The sequence below is a fragment of the Anser cygnoides genome, chromosome 10 (assembly GCF_040182565.1).
Source record: "Anser cygnoides isolate HZ-2024a breed goose chromosome 10, Taihu_goose_T2T_genome, whole genome shotgun sequence".
Taxonomy (NCBI): domain Eukaryota; kingdom Metazoa; phylum Chordata; class Aves; order Anseriformes; family Anatidae; genus Anser; species Anser cygnoides.
Genome location: NC_089882.1, coordinates 11,924,150 through 11,943,107, shown reverse-complemented (window position 1 = coordinate 11,943,107; position 18,958 = coordinate 11,924,150). Strand labels below are relative to the sequence as shown.

The window sequence follows — 18,958 nt, the reverse complement described above, 5'->3', positions numbered from 1 at the left end:
CCGCCCGCCCCTCGCTGCTTTCCCACGCGTGTCTGCGCCGCGCGGGGGCCGCCGCAGGAAGCGCGGCCGAAAGCAGGTCGCGGCGGCGCGCACCGGGCGGGGCTGCACGTGCCGCCGGAGGAATGCGGCGGGGCCGGCCCGGGGCGGGGACCGGGCACCGGCACCGCCACCGGCGGGAGCAGCGCTCGGCCATGGGGCGCCCGGTGCCCGGTGCCGCGCTGCTCGCCGCCGCCGCCGTGCTGCTGCCGCTGCTGCCGGTGCCTCCGGTGCCGCCCGCCGGTGCCGCCGTGCCCCGCCTGCGGGTCTCCGCCAACTTCGTGAGCGCCGGGGCACCGGGAGGGGGGGGGGGGGGGGGTGGGGAAGGGGAGGGGGCACCGGGGGCGAGGCGCGCTGACGGCCGTCCGTTCGCTTGCAGGAGTGCCGGGCCAGCGGTGAGTGTCGCCGCGGAGCGGGGCCCGGCCGCCTCCCCGGTGCGCGGGGCCTGGCCCGGGCTCGCCGCGATCGGGGCCGGGCTGCGAGCGCGGGGCTGCCGGTTCCCGGGGGGGGGGGGGGCGGGGGGAACGGGGTCGGGGCCGGGGGTTTGGGTTTCCCCTGCCCGGTGCACGGGGGCTCCCCGGTGCGCGGGATGCCCGGTGCACGGCCGCCCCCGTTTCCCAACCCCCCCCCCCCGGTAGCCGACAGCACGCTCAGCCCGCCCCGCTGCCGCCGGGGAGCCCCGGCCCGGTCCCCGTTGACGCCGCCGGCCCTGGCGCTGAGCACGGCGAGGCTGTGCCGGCCCTCGCTGCCCTGCCAGCCCTGCCTGAGGGTGCGCCTGGCCCTCCGCGCCGCAGGTACGGGGCCGGGGGGCACCGGGAGGGGGCACCGGGGCCGTGGGGGCTGTGCCACCCGTGGGGTTATCCCACCCGTGGGGTTGTGCCACCCGTGGGGTTATCCCACCCGTGGGGTTATCCCACCCGTGGGGCTGTCCCACCCGTGGGGCTGTCCCACCCGTGCCATCCCCCCCCGGTGTCCCCGCAGGGATCCGCGGGCTGCAGCTCAACTTCCTGGAGCTGGGCTCCAACCGGGCCAGCTGGCTGCAGGTGTGGCGGCGGCACCGGGCACCGGGCAGCTCGCCGGTGAGTGCGGGGCGCGCCGTGGGGGGGACGGGGACGGGGACGGGCAGAGGGGTGCGCGCTCACCCTCCCCGCTCCCCGCAGTGGCAGGTGCAGTTCGACTGCTTCCCGGTGGAGAGCGGGCGGCAGGTCCTCGTCTCCCTGCGCACCGTCCCCGACCAAGGCTTGGCCATCAGCCGCAGCCACCTGGTCACCGCCGAGCCCCCCGGTGAGGATGGGAGGGAGCGGGGTGCCCCGGGGTGGGGCCGGCACCGGCTGACCCCCCGCCCCCTATCTGTGCCCCCCCCCAGGGCCCGTCTTCACCCACACCTGGGTCCCCGAGGCGCGCACCATCGAGGTGGCTGTGCCCGAGGGCCCTGCCCTGATGGTGCGGCTGTGCCACCAGCTGGCCCTGGAGTGCGAGGAGCTGCCCCGGCCCTTCCACCGGCAGGTAACGGCTGGGGGGTGGCACGCTCCCCGGGGGTCCCCGCGCTCCCGACCAGCTCGTGCCACTTCCACGCCCGCAGGTCCTGGTGCCGGGGGCCACCGCGTCTTGCTGCCGTACGAGTTCCTGGTGCCCTGCCTGTGCATCGAGGTGCGTCGCCGTCCCCTGGGCAGCTGGGGGACCTCCGTGTGCCCATGCAGCGAGGGGACACTGGTGGCAGGGATGCGGCACGCCCTCACTCCTGTGCTCCGCTCCCCAGGCTTCCTACCCGCACCGTGACAGCCTGCGCAGCAAGCGCTGCCCCTTCCAGGAGCAGCCGGACGCCTGTGAGTGCCCGAGGGGACCCCAGCCCCATAAAAGGGGACACCAGTCCCCCCCCGTCTGCCACCCTGCTGATGCTGTGCCCGCAGACGGCCCCGAGCTGTGGTCCTCGGTGCACTTCCACGACTACAGCACCAGCAGCAAGGACCAGATGGCGATGGTGCTGAGCGCCAGCTGCCCCCTGCGCCCCAGGGCCACCCTGTGCTGGAGGGAGGTGGCAGCCGAGGCTGCGCCCTGCCACGACGTCCCCAACTCCACGGCCAGCGAGGAGGAGCAGGTGAGGGGGCCCGGCACTTGGTGAGGGGGCCCGGCCTCGGGTGCCGCGGGCCTGTGCCATGGTATGGGCACCCACTGGACCCCAGCGCAGGTTGGGGACAGGCGGTGACACTCCCCCTGCCCCTGCAGGTGTACACGCTGGACAAGGTGGACGTGCACCCCCTGCTGTGCTTCAGGGTAAGCCCCCGGGGGTGGCACTGCCTAGGAAGGCACGGGGGGGGCCGTGGCAGCTGGCACAGCTGACCCCATGTCCCCCCAGTTTTCCTACGGGAACAGCAGCCACGTGGAGTGTCCCCACCGGCCAGGTGAGCCCCGTGGGTCAGGGTGCCCCGTCCCACGCTATCCCCTTCCCTTTGGGCGTCCCCTTGCACCACGGTGTCCACGAGCCCTCTGTCTGGTTGCTGCAGAGCCCGCCTGGAACGTGTCCCTGAGCGTCCGGGGGCTGCAGCTCCGCCTGCACCTCACCTCCAGCGTCCCCGCGTCCTTCAGCGCAGCGCTGTGCCAGCGCCGGGGCGGGCAGTGCGAGCCCGAGGCCCCCGTCTACACCGTCACGCGGGTGAGCGGTGCGGGGGCCGGGGGGCGGGGGGGGGCCGGGGGGGCTGTCCCGGGATGTGCTGACCCTGCCTCGTGCTTTGCAGCCGGAGGGCTCTGCCCCGGGGGAGCTGGCGCTGCTGCTGCCGGTGCAGGTCCTGGGCAGCTGCGTGCTGGTAAGGCGTCCCCCGACCCTGTCGTGGTGCCCGCACCGTGTGGGGGCCAACCCCAGCCCCCCTCACCCCTCTCCTTCCCCCAGGTCTGGCGCTCAGACGTGCGCTTCGCCAGGAAGCAGCTGCTCTGCCCTGATGGTGAGCGGGGCCCCGGGGCCGGCGGGAGGGCCGGGGGGTGGTGTCGGGGCTCCCCCCTCACCGCCCCTCTCCCAGTCTCACGCAGGCACTTCGGGCTGCTGGGCTGGCGCTGGCGCTGGGGCTGGTGGTGACCGTGCTGCTCCTGAACTGCCGCGGCGCCTGGAGGCCACCCGCCGGTGAGGGGAAGGTCGCGGTGGTGCTGAGGGCTGGGGATCCCCTGGGGGCGACAGCTCCTGGGGCTGGGGAGGGCCCTGGGGTGGTGGGTGGTGGCACGGGGGTGCCGCGGTGCCAGCGGGGATCCTCGGGACGGGGCTGTCACCGCTGTCCCCTCTGTCCCGCAGGTGCAGCAGGCGGCCGCCCCGTGCTGCTGCTGTACTCCCCGGACTCGGAGGAGCACCTGGGGCTGGTGTGCGCCCTGGCCGAGCTGCTGCGCGCAGGGCTGGGCTGCGAGGTGCGGCTGGACCTGTGGGAAGCGGGCGGCGTGGGCCGCGCGGGCGCCCTGCCCTGGCTCTACGCGCAGCGGGGCCGCGTGGGCCGCGAGCGCGGCACCGTCCTGCTGCTCTGGAGCCGGGGCAGCTCCCGGCTCTTCCGCCTCTGGCGAGGGGGAGAGGGCGGCGGGGAGCCCCGGGACGCCCACGACATTTTCGGGGCGGCCATGGCCTGCCTGCACGGGGAGCTGGGGGCGGCGGGGCGCCGCCGCGACTGGGTGCTGGTTTACTTCAGCCGGCTGTGCAGCCCCCGCGACGTCCCCCGGCCCCTGCGGCCCCTGCCCACCTACCGCCTGCCCCAGGAGCTGCCCCGGCTGCTGGGTGCCCTGCGGCGCGGCCGCCCGGCCCCCCCCCACCGCCTCCGCGGCCGGGCAAAGGGGCTCCTGCACCGGCTGATGGAGGCGGAGGCGAGCAAAGAGGCAGCGGGGGACAGCTCCGGTGGGTGCCCGGGCTCCCCGCTGCAGCCCCCCGGCACCTGAGTGCCCACGCAGGGGCTGAGCTGGGCAGAGCACTGGCGCTGGGCACCCTCCTGGTGTGCACTGGGGGCTGTATGGGTGGTCCCAGCGGTGCAGGATGCACCTGGAGGGGGCTGGGCTGAGCGTGTGGTTGCAGGAGGGCACCGTGGGGGCCCCAAATGGAGGGCTCAGCCTGGGGAAGAGCTCCGAGCGGGGCTGGCCCTCGCTGCGGGGCTCCCCGCCTGGCCGGCTCCTGGGGCCGGAGCGGAGGCGCTGCCCCATGAAGGGGGAAGCTCAGTTTCCAGCAGGTGCTGCTACGGAGGAGAGACGGGGCCCAGCAGAGGGACGCCGCGGCGGCCGTGCAGCGGGGCGGGCGGCTCCTGCCCTGCCGGGGGGATTGGCGCAGCTCCGAGGGGCTCCTCGTGCCCATTCTGGGCTGCAGCTTTGTGAACGAGTGCTTGGCTGTGTCAGATGGAATAAAAGCACTGTTTCACCTTGTCCTGCGTAGCTCTAGTGTGCCAGGGGGTCAGAGCCACCCGGTGCAGTCGGTCACAGCGCACGGGGCTGGCTGGAGGGGCTGGGGTTGGGGCAGGCTCCTGCAGCACCAGCTCACCATCCCCGTCCCCGTGCCAGCACCCTGCCCCAGCCCCACCGCGGCCTGTGGGGCCAGCCTGGGCCTGTGCTGGAACAGCAGGGAAGGGATAGGCCCCGCACCAGGCTGCGGGGCAGCGACGGGCCCTGTGCCAAAACCATGGGGCAGGGGTAGGCCCCGTGGGGCGAGCCGGGGCCCCGCACCGCCGCGTGCCGTCCACGCAGGAACGGTGCCACGGCACCCGCCCGTGGGATCGGTGCGGGGGCAGGCCCCACCCCGGGGCGGTCGCCGGCGCCGCGCTAGGACCCGGGTGTCCGGGAGCAGAGCAGGAAGCAGGAGCCGGCGGCGGCGGCGGCGGGGCCCGTGGAGCGGGAGCGGGGCCGACGGGAGCGGGAGGCGTGGGGCCGGGGCCATGGAGCGCCCCGGCCCCCGCCACGCGCACCCTGGGGCTGGGGCTGCTGCTGGTGGCGGCGGGTGGCGGTGGCGGCGGGTGGGCACGGGACCCCCCGCGACGCCCTGGCCTGCTCCCAGGTGGGTTGGCGTCGCGGGCACGCAGGGCCGCAGGGCGTCCCGGCCCCGGCCTCACGCCTGCCTCCCCCTAGGGTCTCGCCTGCCGCCTCCTCGGTAAGTGCCAGCGGCCGCGGCCCCGCCAGCTGAGCCGTGGGGACCCGCGCCCACGGCCGCCCTCGTCTCCCGCAGACGCCCGACGTGCTGTGCGGGACGGAGCCGACGGGGCCCGGCCCCGGGCTGGCCCTGGTGTGGCTGCGGCTGGAGCCGGCGCTGCGCTGCGCGGGGCCGTCTGCCTGCTCGCCCTGCCTGCAGGCACGCCTGCGCCTGGCCATGGAGCCCGGCGCCCCTCGGGATGGGGACGGCGATGGGGACATGTCGCTGAGCACCGCCGCCTCGCCCCCGCACAACGTCACCGGGCTGCTGCTGCTCTCCGGCCACACGTACGCCTCCTCCCGCTGCGTGGCCGTGGAGGTCTGGGCGCCGCTGGCCTCCGCGCTGCCCGGCCGCCGCCTGGTACGTAGGGTGCAGGGCCAGGCAGCCCCGGGCACCGCGGTGCGTGGGGATGTGGGCACGGGTGCCGTGGCGTCCCCGCAGCACGGTGGTTTTCCTGCCCAGGGCTCGGTGAGGTTCCGGTGCTTCGAGGCGCCGCTGGGCTCCGAGCTCCACGTGACGGCTTACACCAACGCTCGTGGCCGCCGCTGGCTGAGCCAGAAGCAGCGGGTGCCAGGTGAGCCCCGGCCCTCCCGCGGCGTCCCTGTGCCCCCCCAGTGCCTGCTGACACCCCTGTCCCCACAGACTGCTCGTGGCCCGCCGCCCAGGCCGCCGTCCCGCAGTGCCAAGGTAGGTGCCGGCGTCTCCGTGCCGGGAGCTGGGGCAGAGGGGGGGGTCCCCAACACCCCCCACCCGGCCGTGCCCTCGGTGCCGTGCCATCCCCGCGGCTGCTGCGGGGAGGTGTCGGGGTGCCCAGCACGGGGTGCCCTGAGCCTCCTGCGCGCAGTGCCCAGGCTGCAGGTCTCCCTGGGGCCAGAGGCGGTGCTGGTGGAGGTGCAGGCAGCGGCGGTGGGGCTCAACTACACCTTGAGGCTCTACCACAACCACAGCCACGGCGCCGGCGGGTCGGGGCGCACGGTGATGGCGGTGAGTGCGAGCCCCTTCCTGACTCCCCGCGCTCCAACTGCCGCTTCTCCATCCCCGGGAAGCAGCAATCACCCCGCCGCGGGGAGCTTTGCCGTGGGGTGACCCCCATCTCGTCCTGGCTGCAGAGCGGGCCCATGAACTACAGCCTGCCGCTGGAGGAGGTGCTGCCCTGCCTCTGCCTGCAGGTAGGCGCCCTGCTGGGCACCGTGGGGACACAGCGGGAGGTGGCAGGGCTGCCACCAAGGGTTGTGGGCACCGTGTGGCCCGCTCCAGGGACACAATGGAGTTGGCTGGGTCGTGAGGTGACCAGCATGGGCACCCTAAATTGTTTTTCTGCCCTCTGTTCTTCCCTCCAGGTCTGGCTGGAGATCCAGGACCCGCTGCGGGCCACCCTGTGCCCCTTCTCCCACGGTACCCGCACCTGGGGAGGCACAAGCATGGGGGCACTGGGACATGCAGGGACCGAGGCGCTGCGATGCACTGAGGCCCCCGGGGCACGCACGCAGACCCCTCTCCCTGTGTAGACGCGGCGGCGTGGAAGCGGCTCTGGGCGCAGACCCGGCTGGTGCTGCACGACACGGGGCAGGCTCTTGCCTGCTCCCTCTCGGCGCCCTGCGACCTCCCGGCCGAGCTGGTGCCCTGCTGGAGCCCGGCACCCGGCGCGCCGTGCCAAGCCCTGCCGGACCTGCAGCAGCCCGTCACGGGGCAGGTGAGCATCCCCGGGGGGGCCGGGGCACGTGGAGGTGCGCGGGTGGCACTGATGGGGCTGCCCTTCTGCCCGCAGGGACCCCAGGAGTTCCGAGCGCTGCAGCTGCACCCCAACCTCTGCGTGCAGGTAGGACGTGCCCCAAATCACCCCACAGCTGCCCCACAGGCAGCCTCGTTGACCTGCTCTCTCCGGCAGGTGAGGAGCAGCGGGCAGGTCCGGCTGATGCAGTGCCTGCGGGACCGTGAGTACTGCTGCACACAGGGTGGGAGGGCAGAGGTAGTGCCAGGGACTGGATCCGGCCCTGGTGCTGAGCCCCTGCGCCCAGCCACTGTGTCCTGTCCCCAGGAGCGCTGTCCGGCCACGCGGACGACGTCCTGCTGATGGAACCTGGTGGGAACGCGTCGCTCTGCGCCCTGGAGCGGGGCAGCTGCACGCCCCTCGCCAGCTTCACCGCCACGGTAAGCGTCCCCTGGTCCCCAGGGGCAAACTGGTCCCCCTGGTCCCCAGCCGGCAAACCCCTACCCCTCGCAGGGATCCGGCCGCCCGGGGCTGCTGGAGCAACAGCTGCAAGAGGATGTGGCATCGGGGCAGTGCGTGCAGGTCGGTACGGGCAGCGGGCGCGCAGCGCCCGGGGGGCACGGACCGGGCGGCGAGTGACGTGTCCTCGTCCCCGCAGCTCTGGCGCCCTGATAACAGCAGCGGGGTCGCGCTGTGGGCTTGTCCCATGCACAAATGTGAGTAAGGGGGAGGGCAGGGGTGCTGGGCGGCGTGCCGGGACCCCTCGGTGGGTGCTGACCCCCCCGCCCCGCAGACCTGCGCACCCGCTGGGCGCTGGCCTGGATGGGGGTGCTGCTGTGCGCCGCCTGCATCCTGCTGCTGCTCCTGCTGAAGAAGGAGGACCTGAAAGGTGAGCGGCGAGCGCGGCGGGGCTGTGCACCCCCCGGGGTGCTCGCCCAGCACCCCACCTCACCGCCTCCCCTCCCCGCAGGCTGGCTGAAGTCCCTGAGGGCCGGCTACGGCTCCGAAGGTGAGCAAAAGCCCCCCCGCTCCCCCTTCCCCCTTTGGGATTTGGGCACCCCCGTGGGGTTATCACTGAGGTTCTCCCACAGCCCCTCTCCGGGGACGCCGCATGCTCCTGCTGCACGCAGCCGAGCCGGTGGCAGAGCGTGCAGCCTGCGCGCTGTCGGCAGCCCTGCGCCCGCTGGGCATGGCCGTGGTGGCCGCCCCGGGCGGCGGCGGCGGGGCTGCGGCGTGGGGCACGCTGCCGTGGCTGCACGCGCAGCACCGGCGGGCGCTGCGCGCCGGCGACACCATCCTCATCCTGCTCTCCCCGGCGGCCGAGGCGGCGGCGCGACGCTGGGACGCCGCGGCCGTGCCGGGGTCTCCGGGGGCCGCGGGCGCCCCCGTCCCCGCGGCGTCCCCGTGCGACGCCTTCGCGGCCGCGCTGTCCTGCGCCGTCCCGGTGCTGGCGGCCGGCGGCGGGCGCTACGTGGTGGCGAGGCTGGAGGCCGCGGTGGCGGCCGTGCCCCCGGTGCTGCGGGCGGCCCCGGCCTTCGCGCTGCCCAGCCAGGCCGGCCGCCTGCTGCGGGCCCTGGCGGGGCGTCGAGGCCCGGGGCTGCGGCCCCTGGAGGCGGAGCTGCGCCGGCGGCTGCGGGGGGCGCTGGGGGAATAAAGCGCGTGGTGCGAAAAGAGGGCGGCGGCCCCTTTAAGGCGCGGCGGGGGTGGGAGGAGCGGGTTGGCGGAGGGAGGAGGGAGGGGGCGGGACGAGCGGCGCGCCGCGGGAGGCTATTGGTTGGAGCGGGGGGGAGCTGAGTCAGCGGGCGCCGCCCACGCCGAGGGGCGGGGCTGGAGGGATGGGGCCGCGGCGGGTGGCGCCGGGCCGCGGGGGGGCCCGGCTGGGGGGGGCGCTGCTGGGGGTCGCGGTGCTCGGGGGGGTCCTGCTGGGGGCCGCGGGCACCGAGCCGCCGCCGGAGCAGCGCCGGGACCGGGACGGGGCCGAGCCCTGCGGGGCCTGCAGGGGCCTCGCCGACAGCTTCAGCAGGGTGCGGAGATGGGGGGGGGGGGGGGAACATGGGGGGCGTGGGGGTGGGGGGCACTGCGGGGGGCGTCTGTGGGGGTGGCGGCTGGGGGGGGGGGGGCACTTTTGGGGTGCTGACATCTTGGGGGGCGGACGTCTCGGGGGTGGCATTTGGGGGGGGTGGCACTTTTTTGGGGGGTGACACCTTTGGGGGGTGGCAGCTGGGGGGGCGTCTTGGGGGGGGGTGACATTTGGGGGGGTGACACTTTTTTTGGGGGGGTGACATCTTGGGGGGGGACATCCTGGGGGGCTGGCACCTTGGGGGCAGTTTTGGGGGGGGTGACACATTTGGGGGGCTGACATCTTGGGGGGGGGCACATTTCAGGGGGCGACAGCTTGGGGGGGGTGACAGGTTGGGGGGGTGACAACTTGGGGGGTGACAATTTTAGAGGGGGTGACACTTTTTGGGGGGGTGACACTTTTTGGGGGGGGTGACAGCTTTGGGGGGGTGACATCTCTGGGGGGGGGACAGCCCACGCTGGGGGAGCGGGGTGGCACAGGGTGATGACACCCGCAGCGCGGGGGGGCTGGGGGTGACATGGTTTGGGGGTGGGGGGGTGACACGGCCTGGGGGGGGGGTCAGAGGGGGCCAAGCCCCGGGGTGGCGGAGGGGTGGCACATGGAGGTGACAGCGGTGTCAGCGGTTGCGCACGGGACGCTCCCCGGGGAGCAGGGGTTGGGGTGATCCCCACGGGGGGGGGGCAGCCGCGGGGTCCCACCGGTGCGTCGGCCGCCCCCCCCCCCCCCCCCCCCCCCGCGTGCCCAGGGGCTGGAGCGGACGGAGCGCGAGGGCTTCGGCGGGGGCAACACGGCCTGGGAGGAGGAGAAGCTGGCCAAGTACAAGCACAGGTGAGCGCGGGGCAGGGCCTCCTCGGGGGGGGGGGGGGGGGCAAAACAGAGGGGTTATATGGAACCCCCCCCACCCCAAAAATCGTCCCCGCAGTGAGACCCGGCTGCTGGAGGTGCTGGAGAGCGTGTGCCCCCCCTCGGACTTCGCCTGCCACCAGCTGCTGGAGCGCAGCGAGGAGCACGTGGAGCGCTGGTGGTTCCACGAGTGAGCGGGGGGACACGGCTGGGGGGGGCTTTGGGGGGGGGACATGGGGCCTGAGCGCCGTGTGTCCCCCCCCCGCCAGGCGCCACCAGCACCCCGACTTCTTCCAGTGGCTGTGCATGGACCGCCTGGCGCTGTGCTGCCCCCCCGGCACCTACGGCCCCGACTGCCTGCGTGAGTCACGGGGGGGGGGGGTGGATTTAGGGAGAAAAGGCGGTGCTGGAAGAGGGGGGGGCTCCCTCATTGAACCCCCCCCCCGCTATCTCCGTCCCCCTGCGTCCCCGCAGCCTGCGCCGGCGGCCGGCAGCAGCCCTGCAGCGGCAACGGGCGCTGCGACGGCGAGGGGACGCGGGGGGGGCACCGGCCTCTGCGTCTGCAGCCCGGGCTACGGCGGGCCCTACTGCGCCGAGTGCGGCGACGGCTACTACGAGGCCTCGCGCAACCAGAGCCAGCTGCTGTGTGCCGGTAGGCGCCGCGCCGGCGGGGAGCTGGGCCGCCCCGGCCCCCCCCCCCCGCCCCGGCCCCGCGCCCACCGCCCCGCTGTGCCCCCCGCTCCGGCAGAGTGCTACCGGGCCTGCGGGCGCTGCACGGGGCCGGAGGACTCGAGCTGCCTGCGCTGCAAGAGGGGCTGGGTGCTGCACGAGCACCGCTGCATCGGTGGGTGTGAAGGGGATGGGGGTGGGTGGGGGACTCTCTCGGGGGTGGGGGTGTCGGGGGGGGGGGGCTCAGCGGGATCGTCGCCTCTCTGTGTCCCGCAGACATCGATGAGTGCGGCACGGAGATGGCGCACTGCAGGGCCAACCAGTTCTGCGTCAACACCGAGGGCTCCTACGAGTGCCGAGGTGGGGCGGTGGTGGGGTGCCCCCCTCCCCACATCCCCAGCTCCTCTAGGCTTTGTCCAGCCCGGAGCTGGGCGGCGGTGACCCCATCCCCCCCCCCATCCTTAATTCCTCCCCCCCACCCCACAGACTGCTCCACCGCCTGCATCGGCTGCATGGGCGCGGGGCCGTCGCGCTGCAAGAAGTGCAACAAGGGCTACCGGCGGGATGGAGCCAAGTGCCTGGGTGAGTGACCCCTGCGAGCTGGGGGGGGGTGGGAAAGGCCCCGCGCCCCCCCCCCCCCCCGCTGCCCGAGCCCTGCCCGCCTCCCCGCAGACGTGGACGAGTGCGCCGGCGCCGAGGAGCCCGTCTGCAGCGGGGTGCAGGAGGTGTGCGAGAACACGGAGGGCGGCTACCGCTGCGTTTGCGCCCAGGGCCACGTGCGCCGGGACGGGCAGTGCGTGGAGGACAAACCCCCCGGTACGGCTGGGAGCCGGGATTTGGGGTGGTGGGGGCACCAAAGGGGGGCGGGGGGGGTCCCGCCGTGCCCTCGCTCACCGGCATCGCCTTCGCAGACGCCCCGGAGAAGGGCTTCTTCGACGACGTGACGGAGGACGAGGTGGTGGTGCTGCAGCAGATGTTTTTCGGGGTGATGATCTGCGCCCTCGCCACGCTGGCCGCCAAGGGCGACATGGTGTTCACCGCCATCTTCATCGGCGCCGTGGCCGCCATGGCCGGCTACTGGCTCTCCGACCGCAGCGACCGCGTCCTCGACGGCTTCATGAAGGGCAGATAGCTCCGGCTCTGTCGGCCGTAAGCGGGGCTGCCGAGGCCGGATCCTGCACGCGGTGGTGCCCTCGGGGCTGCGCCTGCCCTGCATGTGCCCCCCCCCCAGCACCCCCACCGGTAGAGTAGGGTCCGTCCCCACCCCGTCCCCTGCAGAACTGGGGTCCGGTCCCGTGGGCGTAGTGCTGCTTGGGGCCTGCCGGGGGGCACAGCATGCTGCCCCCCACCCCTCGTGTGCTGGAGGGGGGCCCGGTGCTGCGGCACGGGGTGTGGGGCCCCCCCGCAGCACTGGGGGCTCGCCCAGGCAGTCGGGGAGCCCCCAGCCGCTGGCGCTCTGCCCCCACCCCGTGGCCCTGCTGTGCTGGGGATGGGGACGTGCTGTGGGGAGGGACAGGAGGCAGGGGGGGCCGGGACCCCCCACCTGAGCCGCAGTGCTGGGTCCGTGCAGAGCCCCCAAACCCCCTCCCCATGTCCCCAGGGCTGAGCCCGTGTCCCCCCCAGCTCCCGTGTCCCCACGCAGGGTGAGGGCAGCTGGGGGCCCCCGGGGCGGGGGGCGCACCGGTCCCCAGCACCGCAGTGCTCCCAGGGCACCGTGCCGGGGCGGGGGGGCCCTGCTGGATGCATGAACGTGGCCGTTGCATTTGTCCGTGGTTTGTCCGTCAGGGTGTGCCCATCTGTCCGTGTGTCCATATCTCAGGAATAAAGCTCCGCACACCCGGCCCGCCTGCTTGTGGGGGGGGGGGGGCAAGCGGAGAAGGCAACGGGGCGGGGGGGCTGCCTGCTCGGGACATAAACTTTATTTCTCTGTTTTGGCACAAACGGAGCCAGCCGAGGACAGCTCCCGCTTCCCACCGGGTGCGGGATCGGGCCCACGCCGGGCTCATCCCGCTGGGCCCCCGGTGTGGGCTGTGGGGCGGGGGGGGGGGGGGGGGAGGACAGGACACGGCTCTGCCCGGCCCCGCGCCCCCTCCCAGAGCAGCATCTCAGAGCTCGATGGTGTCGCTGGAGAGGCTGCGGGCGTCCACCTGCTTGCTGAGCGCCAGGAAACTGCGCCGGGCCTCGCGCTCCGAGTCGGGGGGCTGGGGGAGAGCGGGGGGCTCCTGGTGGGCCAGCAGCTGGGCCCGGCTGGGCGCCTCCTCCAGGGGCAGGCTGTCGGGCGAGGACAGCCCGTGGCGCCAGGGGTTCCAGCTGATCTTCAGCGAGGAGCTCTCCAGCGAGCTGGCGGAGGCCACGGACTCCCCGCGAGGCCCCGGCAGCTCGGTCAGCGAGGTGCAGCGAGCCAGCCCGGGGGGCTCGGCGGCGGCGTGCAGCGAGGCGCCGGAGCCGCGCCGAGGCCGCCCGAAGAGCCCCTCGCGCAGGAGGTGCCGGCGGCACAGCGCCTGGTCGATGCTGCGCCGGAGGTCGATGGGCGACGGCGGGCGGAAGGCCAGGTCCCCCAGGGAGGCCGAGGAGCCCCGCTCGCGGGCGGCCACCGCCGCGTTGGGGCACTTGGGGCTGAGCCCCGTTGCCCCCCCCGCCGTGGCCGCCCGGGCCTCGTTGCTGTCCTTCAGCGCCCGCAGCGGCAGCTGCTCGGCCGGGTTGCGGATGAGGCTCTTGGAGATGTCGCCGGTGGGCACCCGCTCGGCGCGGTCGTAGCAGTTGTTGGGGTACTCGGGGGCCTGGGCCTTGCGCCCGGCGCAGAAATACCGCACCGCCTTGGCCCAGCACGAGTGCCCGGCGGCGTCGCCGTGCCGGCCGCCCCACAGGGGCTCGGCGGCGCCCGCCAGCAAGGCCAACCCGGCGCCCAGCTCCCCGGCCCGCATCCAGCACTGCGCCGCCCAGCAGGGCCAGCCGCAGCGCCCGGGGGGCCCCAGGCCGCCGCGCAGCCACAGGGCGCTGTACACCTGCAGCCCGCAGCAGGGCAGCCCCAGCGCCCCCGCCGCCAGCAGCGCCCGCGCCCCTCGCCGTAACCCCGGCCCCTCGCGGCGGGGGGCCCGCAGCGCCCGCCAGCCCCCCCGTAACCCCCCCAGCAGCAGCAGCAGCGCCCCGGCCGCGCAGCCCAGCCCGTGCAGCGCCAGCCCGGCGGCCAGGCCCAAGCGCGGCCACAGCAGGTCGGCGGCAGCCGGCGCCCCGCTCTGCAGGGCGGCCGCGGCCCCCAGCGCTGGCAGCCCCCCCAGGGGGCTGGGCAGCAGCCGGAGCTGTGCCAGGCGCTGCAGGCGGCGCAGCAGCAGGGCGAAGGCCGCCAGCAGCAGCGGGAAGGGGGCCGTGCAGAGCAGCAGCAGGGCGCGGGGCGGCAGGCGGCCTCGCGCCCCGTAGGGGTCCGCCAGCAGCAGGGCGGCCCGCAGGAGGCTGGCGGCCAGCAGCAGCCCCTGGGCGCCCAGCAGCAGGGGCAGGTGGGGTGGGCGCAGCGCCGCGGCCGCCCCCAGCCCCGCCAGGCAGCCCAGCCCCAGCAGCAGGCAGAGCGCGGCCACCGCGTAGGCGTGGGCGGCCCAGGCCAGGCGCAGCGGGCGGCGCAGCTCGGCCCAGCTCAGCGCCGTCGTGTTGGAGCCCCCGTCGGCGCACGAGGACCCCGGGCAGGCGCTGGCGCCCGGTGACGGGTGGCTGGGCTCCGGTTCTGGCTCCGGCTCCGGTGCCGGGGGACGCCACGGGGCGCGCTGCGTCGTCACCCAGACCACTCCCCGCCGCCACGTGGCCGAGGGGGACGCGGTGGTGCTGGCGGCGGGGGGCTGCGTCCCCAAGGTGTCTGCGGGAGGGGAGGAGGCTGTTTGTCAGCGGGGTGCCCCTCACACGTGGGCCATGGTCACGTCCCTGACTCCCCCCAGGGAAGCCCCAGCCCTGCCAGATCTCAGCATTAATCCCTGCGGGCAGTAGATTAGGGCCATCGCCGGGCACAATCCTGATTGAAGGTGGCACCGCGTCCCAGCCAGGTGGCCCAAGATAGCTGCTGGCCCCCCCAAACCCCAGCCCCAGGCTGGGACAGGGCTCACCCGCATCCCCGCCTCACCTGAGCGCCTGGTCCCGGGGGGTGTCCCTGCCACGGGATGGGTTGTCGGCTGTGGGGCAGGCACGGTGGCATTTGGGATGCTCCCGGGACCCACGGCGCCCCGGACCCGCTGCGGGGAGCCCACGTCCTGCTCGGGGAGCAGCCCTGCGAGGGAGGGGAGAGCTGGCACCTGCGGGGGCTCGGTCACCACAGGGGGGGTCCCCGCGTTGTGCCAGCTCCTACCTGCATAGGGAGTGCCCGGGGGGGTCGTGCTGGAGACGGGCAGCGGTGTGGGGCTGGTGCCGAGGGCAGCCCCCGGGGTGGGCTGGGGTCCCTGCAGCCCCGTTGGCCTGGCGGACGCCGTGTCCCCGGTGGTGGCGTTGCTGAGCGGGGCCCTGCGTGTGCTCCTCTGGTGGGCAGGCAGCGCCCAGGTCCACGTCTCAGCCCTGCCCTCCTGGACCACGTCGGGCACCAGCCCCCAGGACGGGGCCCCCTGGCCCCCCGGCTCCGCCAGCAGCAGTGGGACAGAGCTGGGCAGAGCCGGGGAGGGGCTGGGGGGGCTCCCTGCATCCCCTCGCCTGCCCGTCAGCTGCACGGAGCCAGGGCTGGTGTGGGGACCCTGTGCTGGCCCCGTGCCCACGGGCTGGGGGACAGGGGCAGTGCTGGGGGGGCCCCGCAGCTCCTGCACTTCCCCAGCGGGGCCCGGGGCCGCTGGCTGTCCCCGTGTGTGCGCCTCCGCTGTCCCCGTCCTGGTCCCCCCTGACGGCTCGGGGGTCAGGGCGATGGTGGACACGGTCGGCCGGGGGCCAGGGGTCCTGGCTGCCATGGTGGCACTGTGCCCGGATGGGGACGTTCCCTGCCCGGCCCAGGGTGGCCCCGGGGAGCCTGGCCCCGTGTCCATGGGCACCTTGGGGGCCGGCGTCCCCGGTGCAGAGCCATGGGGCAGCCGTGTCCCCCCCCAGGGGCTGTCCTGGCCTTCGGCCTCCCCTCCTCGCCAGGCGATGAAGGGCTCCTCCACCACGGCCGGGGCTGCGCTGCTTGCCAGGCTCATCCCTGTCCCCCGAGGTGCCCCGGTGACAGCCCCCGGCAGCGGGGACCAGCGCACGGGGCTGCTGCCCCCCCAGTGCTCGCTGTCGGGGGTCCCGGCACCGCTCAGCTCTCCCGAGGCGTCCCAGGCAGGGGACGGTACCGGCTGCTGGTGTGCCCAGGACAGGGCATGCAGGGGGACCCTGCCCCGTGGGGGGGTCCTGTCCGACGGCAGCTCCACCGACAGCGTCCCCTGGGCCCCGGCGGGGACCCCGGTGGCCAGGAGCAGCCCCCAGGTGACGAGCCACGCTGCAGCCATGGTGAGCCCTTCACCCTGGGGGAACAGGGGGCTCGGTGAGCTGGGACCCGTGGCGGACGGCGAGAGGCCACCGGTGCCGGGCCCAGGTGCAGGCACCCAGCACCACGGCGCGTGCAGCACTGCACCCGGCACGATGGGGGGGACCCACACGCAGCCCCCCCCCGTGCCCAGCAGAGCCTGGGCCCCACGGCGACCCCGCTGCCTGGGGATGGGGCCGGACCCCCCCCACCATTCCCGGGGCCCTGTTCCCAGCTGCCCCCCCCCCCCCCCAGCAGGCCCCATCCCCGGTGACCCCCATTCCCCATCTTCCCGTTCCCAGCGTCCCCGCTGCGGGCGGTCCTCGGTGCTTGCGCCGCCCGCCCCCAGCATCCCCGGTGGCCCTGTGCCCGGTGCGCCCGGTGTGCCCGGTGCCGGCGGCCCCTCTCGGGCGCGCTCCGTTCACCTTGGCGCGTCCCCGGCTGCCTCCCTCCGGGGATGCCCGGCCCGGCCTGGCGCGCCCCTGCCACACGGCTCAGCCCGGCCCGGGGCCGCCCGGTGCGGCGGGGCGGGACCAAACCGGCACCGGCGCGGCCGCCGCATCCCGGGGAATCCGGAGCGCGCCGGGCCGGCCCCGCTGCCCGGTGCTCGGTGCTCGGTGCCCGGTTCCCGGGCCGCGGTGCGGGTCAGCCCCCTCCCGCCGCCCGCCGCAGCCCGGGAGGCCCCGGTGCCGGTACCGGCAGCGGCCCGCCGCAGCCCCCCCGCTGACCTGCCGGTGCCGGTGCCGGTGCCGGTGCCGGTGCCGGTGCCGGTGCCGGTGCCGGTGCCGGTGCGGGCCGGGCTCTGCGGCGGAGCGGGCGGCGGCGGCGGCCGGTCACGCGCCGCTCCGAGCCGCGGGCACCCGCGCCGGGAGCCCGCCCGGCACCGGGAGGGGCGGCGGCGCGGCGGCGCGGGGCGGCACGGCACGGCTCGGCACGGCTCGGCACGGCGAGGGGGCACGAGTCCCGGGGAGGTCCCCCTGGAGCATCGCCTCCTTAGGGCGCCCGGGTCCCCAGCACCGTGGGGTCAGGCTGTGGGCACCGTGACCCCAAAAGGCGCGCGGGTGGCGCTGACACCCCCTGTCCCTCACCTGCTGAGGGGCCCTGCCAAGGCGGGTGATTAGCTAATTAGCTAATTGGAGAGCTGCGGGCCCTGCCAGGGCCTCGGCCAGCACCTTGGCACGGCCGCAGCGCGGCGAAGTGGCAGCGGCTCAGGGCTCTGCGCCACACCGCGATGTGCCCTCGGCAAGCCCGGCACCGCGGGGATGCAGCGCACCCCAGGTCCCCTGGCACACACCCGTGCCCATGTGCCCCCGGCCCCAGTCCCTGCCGCAGCCCAACCAGGGGCACCGCGCTCGTGCTGGGCTTGCCATGGGTGCGCGGGGCATTTTGGGGCCCTCATCCCCCTCCCTGCAGCACCGGGGCTGCAGCAGCCCGCTGAGCGCAGGGCTGGGGAATTTGGGCAATGCCGGCACGCCTGGCCCCACAAAGGCAGCAGGGCGGGCGGCTAATCCGGGGATTAGTGCTGGGGAGGCCGCACGGGGGGAGCCGGGCAGCAGCAGGGCCCCGGGGGTGGCCGGCCTCACCCTACAGACGGGGTGGCCGTGAGGCCAGGCGTGGGCCGTGGCGGCGGGGCCAGCTGTGCCCCACATATCTCAGCCACTGCAGCGCGGGGAAAGCAACCACATCCCCGTGCCCCTGTGCCGTCAGCGGTTTCCTCCTCTGCCAAGTGACTCAGTGCAGGTGGGCCGACGGGAGCCATCGCCGCACCGCAGCAGCTGCCTCTCCGCCTGCACGGCCGAGGGAGCAGAGCGAGGGACACCGCCTGCCCTCTTTATGTCCCGCGCCACCTGGGCGTCACCGGCTTTTCCCCGCTTTTGGGCAGCCCTTCTCCGGGGCTGTCCCCCAAGTAAGCAGGATGAAAACGCGGGGTGTATCGGGAGAAAGCAGCCCCTTCTGCCTGCCCCCAGCAGCACGGAGCCCCTCTTTGCGTCCTCATGGCTACTGAGCAAGAGGCGCTTCAGCAAGGGCTGGGACGAGACCCCCAAATACACATGCCAGCTGCCCCATAACAGCAAAAGCCCTGTGTGAGGGGCAGCACGGCTGGGTCCAGGAGCTGGAGACTGAACTCGGTGGCCACACGCCCTGGAAATCCTCGCCGAGGGGTGGGAAGCGCCGTGCCGGCAGTGAATGCGAGGCAGGCGGTGGCTCGTGCCCCCGCGCAGAGCCGTGCACACACTTCCATTTTTGTCTGTCGGAGCCAGCCGGGGAGTTGCGGCGCGGCGCGGCCTTATTGGGATAAACGCTGGCAGCAAAACCCCTGGAGGAGACCCTGAATGGGAACCAGCGTGGGGCCGGGCTGTGGGGCCAGGTGGGACCCGCTGCTCCCCGGGGCTTTGCCCCACGTCCCCCCCAAGGTGGCCGGTGCGGGGGGAGCACCGCGTCCTGCTGCTCCTCACTACACCCGGCTGCAGCCCCTTTCTACAAAACCATCGTGCACAACCCCTCCACGAGCCATCGGGTGGGAGGCCGGGGGTCCCCTACACCAGCCCCCCCCACGTTGCACCCCAGCATTTCCTCAGGGTGCTGGCCGGGCGCGGGGGCTTGCAGCAGAGACCTCCAGAGGTCCCTCCAAGCTCAGCGATGCGCTGCCGGGCTGGCAGCCTGCAGCACAGACCTCCAGCCTGCTCCAGCCCCGCAGACACCGACACCGGTGCTTCCCCAAAACGCAGACAGATCCTCAAACCCCTAGCAGCGGGTTGTGCCCCGCAAAGCTGCTGCAGTGCAGAGAAGGCAGCTGCAGAAGGGAAATGCAAAGGGAAGGGACGCAGACGGTGCCGGACGCCCGCTGCTGCCTGCAGCTGTCGGCCGCAGGACGGCCTCAGCAGCCCCCCTGCCAACCCAGGGGGACCCCAGAGATTGGGGGATCCCCAGGCCCGCCCACCCCCACCTTCTCCTCGCTCATTAACACCCACAAATCAATGGTAAAGCGTAAGGGCAGTGGTTTCCTTCCTTAAACACCAGGGAGGAGCTGAAAAC

The 18,958-nt window shown here is 74.7% G+C and overlaps 4 protein-coding genes across 5 annotated transcripts; 3 read left to right on the top strand and 1 right to left on the bottom strand.

Moving 5' to 3' along the window:
* Positions 1-4: 4 nt before the first annotated feature.
* IL17RE (interleukin 17 receptor E) lies at positions 5-4,416 on the top strand. The gene is given in 17 exon segments (XM_067002927.1): positions 5-317; positions 416-431; positions 675-830; positions 1,018-1,115; positions 1,197-1,320; positions 1,403-1,550; positions 1,626-1,686; positions 1,796-1,862; positions 1,947-2,134; positions 2,263-2,310; positions 2,393-2,438; positions 2,541-2,689; positions 2,772-2,840; positions 2,924-2,975; positions 3,051-3,071; positions 3,074-3,151; positions 3,317-4,416. Coding segments are annotated over 17 exon segments (2,142 nt in total). The 5' UTR covers positions 5-122; the 3' UTR covers positions 3,943-4,416.
* On the top strand, positions 4,037-8,555 carry IL17RC (interleukin 17 receptor C). The gene is made up of 16 exons (XM_067003370.1): positions 4,037-4,226; positions 5,169-5,533; positions 5,636-5,747; positions 5,816-5,860; positions 6,018-6,157; positions 6,283-6,342; positions 6,514-6,568; positions 6,682-6,866; positions 6,942-6,992; positions 7,062-7,107; positions 7,212-7,324; positions 7,398-7,466; positions 7,543-7,600; positions 7,678-7,773; positions 7,855-7,893; positions 7,976-8,555. Exons 1-16 carry the CDS (start codon positions 4,037-4,039, stop codon positions 8,536-8,538), a joined length of 2,187 nt encoding a protein of 728 aa, XP_066859471.1. The 3' UTR covers positions 8,539-8,555.
* Positions 8,556-8,704: 149 nt separating this feature from the next.
* Positions 8,705-12,317, top strand: CRELD1 (cysteine rich with EGF like domains 1). Its single transcript, XM_067002923.1, is given in 11 exon segments — positions 8,705-8,908; positions 9,710-9,792; positions 9,887-9,997; positions 10,077-10,168; positions 10,282-10,346; positions 10,348-10,459; positions 10,556-10,651; positions 10,753-10,836; positions 10,963-11,058; positions 11,149-11,292; positions 11,388-12,317. Coding segments are annotated over 11 exon segments (1,293 nt in total). The 5' UTR covers positions 8,705-8,719; the 3' UTR covers positions 11,609-12,317.
* A 62-nt stretch (positions 12,318-12,379) lies between these two features.
* On the bottom strand, positions 12,380-16,809 carry PRRT3 (proline rich transmembrane protein 3). Of its 2 annotated transcripts, none has more exons than XM_067002920.1 (4): positions 16,651-16,809; positions 14,804-15,920; positions 14,582-14,725; positions 12,380-14,320 (listed from the first exon to the last, which is right to left on the bottom strand). In XM_067002920.1, exons 2-4 carry the CDS (start codon positions 15,903-15,905, stop codon positions 12,582-12,584), a joined length of 2,985 nt encoding a protein of 994 aa, XP_066859021.1. In that variant the 5' UTR covers positions 15,906-15,920; positions 16,651-16,809; the 3' UTR covers positions 12,380-12,581. The 2 variants fall into 2 exon arrangements, with proteins under 2 accessions (XP_066859021.1, XP_066859022.1); XM_067002921.1 differs by lacking the exon at positions 16,651-16,809 and adding an exon at positions 16,348-16,554.
* Between the last annotated feature and the right edge of the window lie 2,149 nt (positions 16,810-18,958).

Coding starts and splice junctions, on each gene's coding strand:
- IL17RC (XM_067003370.1), top strand. CDS start 4,037: ATGCACCTGGAGGGGGCTGGGCTGAGCGTGTGGTTGCAGGAGGGCACC. Junction 6,158..6,282: donor CGGGGCGCACGGTGATGGCG/GTGAGTGCGAGC, acceptor TCCTGGCTGCAG/AGCGGGCCCATGAACTACAG. Junction 7,774..7,854: donor GAAGAAGGAGGACCTGAAAG/GTGAGCGGCGAG, acceptor CCCTCCCCGCAG/GCTGGCTGAAGTCCCTGAGG.
- PRRT3 (XM_067002920.1), bottom strand. CDS start 15,905: ATGGCTGCAGCGTGGCTCGTCACCTGGGGGCTGCTCCTGGCCACCGGG. Junction 14,726..14,803: donor CCCGGGCACTCCCTATGCAG/GTAGGAGCTGGC, acceptor CCTCCCTCGCAG/GGCTGCTCCCCGAGCAGGAC. Junction 14,321..14,581: donor CCCCGGGACCAGGCGCTCAG/GTGAGGCGGGGA, acceptor CCCCTCCCGCAG/ACACCTTGGGGACGCAGCCC.